This window comes from Egretta garzetta, unplaced genomic scaffold, assembly GCF_000687185.1.
Source record: "Egretta garzetta isolate BGI_Z169 unplaced genomic scaffold, ASM68718v1 scaffold481, whole genome shotgun sequence".
NCBI lineage: Eukaryota > Metazoa > Chordata > Aves > Pelecaniformes > Ardeidae > Egretta > Egretta garzetta.
Window position 1 is genome coordinate 591,670 of NW_009258681.1, and position 1,602 is coordinate 593,271.

At 65.2% G+C, this 1,602-nt stretch overlaps 1 protein-coding gene across 1 annotated transcript in view; it reads right to left on the bottom strand.

The window, feature by feature from the left end:
* PLEKHA2 (pleckstrin homology domain containing A2) overlaps positions 1-1,602 on the bottom strand; it is a 25,609-nt gene that overhangs the window by 6,674 nt on the left and 17,333 nt on the right. The window contains exon 6 of the mRNA XM_035888692.1: positions 640-786. Within this exon, the coding sequence (XP_035744585.1) occupies positions 640-786 (147 nt within the window). The remainder of the gene's footprint in view (positions 1-639; positions 787-1,602) is intronic.

A 1,602-nucleotide genomic window follows, 5' to 3' on the forward strand; every position in this document is an offset into this window, starting at 1 on the left:
TGCCTCCAGCCCCACGGCTGGACCTGCCCCGGACCCCCAGAGCCCCGGACCCCCCACCCCCGCCCAGCACCACGCCGCGGGACCCACGGCCACAAGCCCTGCTGCTCCGCCATGGGGTTAGGGACCGGCAGAGCCCAGCGCTGCTGCGTATTGACCGTCCTTCCCCACCACCGCGCTGCTCCGGACTGGGGGGGCACAGCTAAAGGAATAACAACGCCCAGACGCCCGCTTTCCCTGCGCTCTCCCTTCCTACGGCAGGGATCCGAGCACCATTTGCAACTGGGGGTTTGCAGACCCAGCACCCCTGGCCTCGCTGGGTGCGGAAGGCAGCGCACCCCTGCGGGCAGGGCAACGACGGGAGCGGCCACAAAGCCCAGGGGACACAAAGGGGCAGGGACCCCTCGAAGCACGGCTCGGGTGCCGAAGGGCCCCCGGCAGCGAGGTGTGGGAACATCAAAGCGGGGCGTGGTGGGAATGCCCTCGCCCAGCTACGCATGGAGAAAGCTGCCACCTTCCCTGCTTATCCCCATTCGGAGCTGCTCTTAAAACACAGGGCACAGAGACACCAAAGTGGGGTGCTGACTTCGCAGGGATTTTACCCCCAAGATTTGGGACAGTGCCCAGATCCTGCCAGTTCACCTGGTTGATGGAGATGGGCGTGTGGACCACCACCCCCCCGATGATCTCAGTTTTGTAGGCCACCTGGGGCTTCCTCTCCTGGGCCTGGGGCACCACCGGAGGCTTCGCGATCTCGGTGGCCGGTGGGACGCTGCCGCCCTTCGGCACCTACGGGAGAAAGAAAAGGGGTGAAGGGCACGGGCACGGCCACGCCAGGCAGCCCCACGCCTGCACCGGGCACCATTGCCTCTGTCCTCCCAGCCTAAATGCAGCAATGTCCCTTTAAAAAATAATAAATGAACAAGCCTCCCCAATTAAGGCGGGTGTGGGCCCCACCCAGGCTCGCAGGAGGCACCGAGATGGGAGACGAGAGGCGGTGAATAATTAAGCATCACCTCACATGAGCCTGCCCGCACCTCTACGGCTCGATGCCTTAGTGGGACACTTGCTCCTTTAATTGTCTGGGCTTACTGACGAGCTTTTGTCTGCCTAACGAGGCTGCGCACGTCCAGTCCGCAGGGGCACAGCAGAGGGTCCGGCACCAGCAGCCCCGGGCAGAGGCTGCGCCGAGGGGACCTGGCTCCCGGCACCGACTCCCTCCCCTTCCCCATCCCAGCTCCTTCCCGCCGGCGCCCGGCTCTGCACAGAAAGGCGGGTTTCCAAGTTCTCCTTCCCGAGCCTGCACTTCCCCTTCTCTGATGCCATTAATCGGGGTCTCCGACTCCAGCCCACCCTCCCGCCTTCCACCTCGAAGCGCACGGGGAGCGACACGCAGTCCTCTCCACGCAAACCGCGCATCGGCTGCTGGCTGGGCTGGGCTTGTGTCTAGGCTGAGACCTGGCTTAAGTCGTGAGGGGCAGAGGTCTGTGGCCAAGACCTCACAAACCCGCAGTTAGGAGACGTCTGGCAGGAGAGGAGAAGGGCCAAGGCCAAGGTCCCGGTCCCCCCGCGGCCACGCTGCCCACGCCGAGCCCCGGGTGCTCC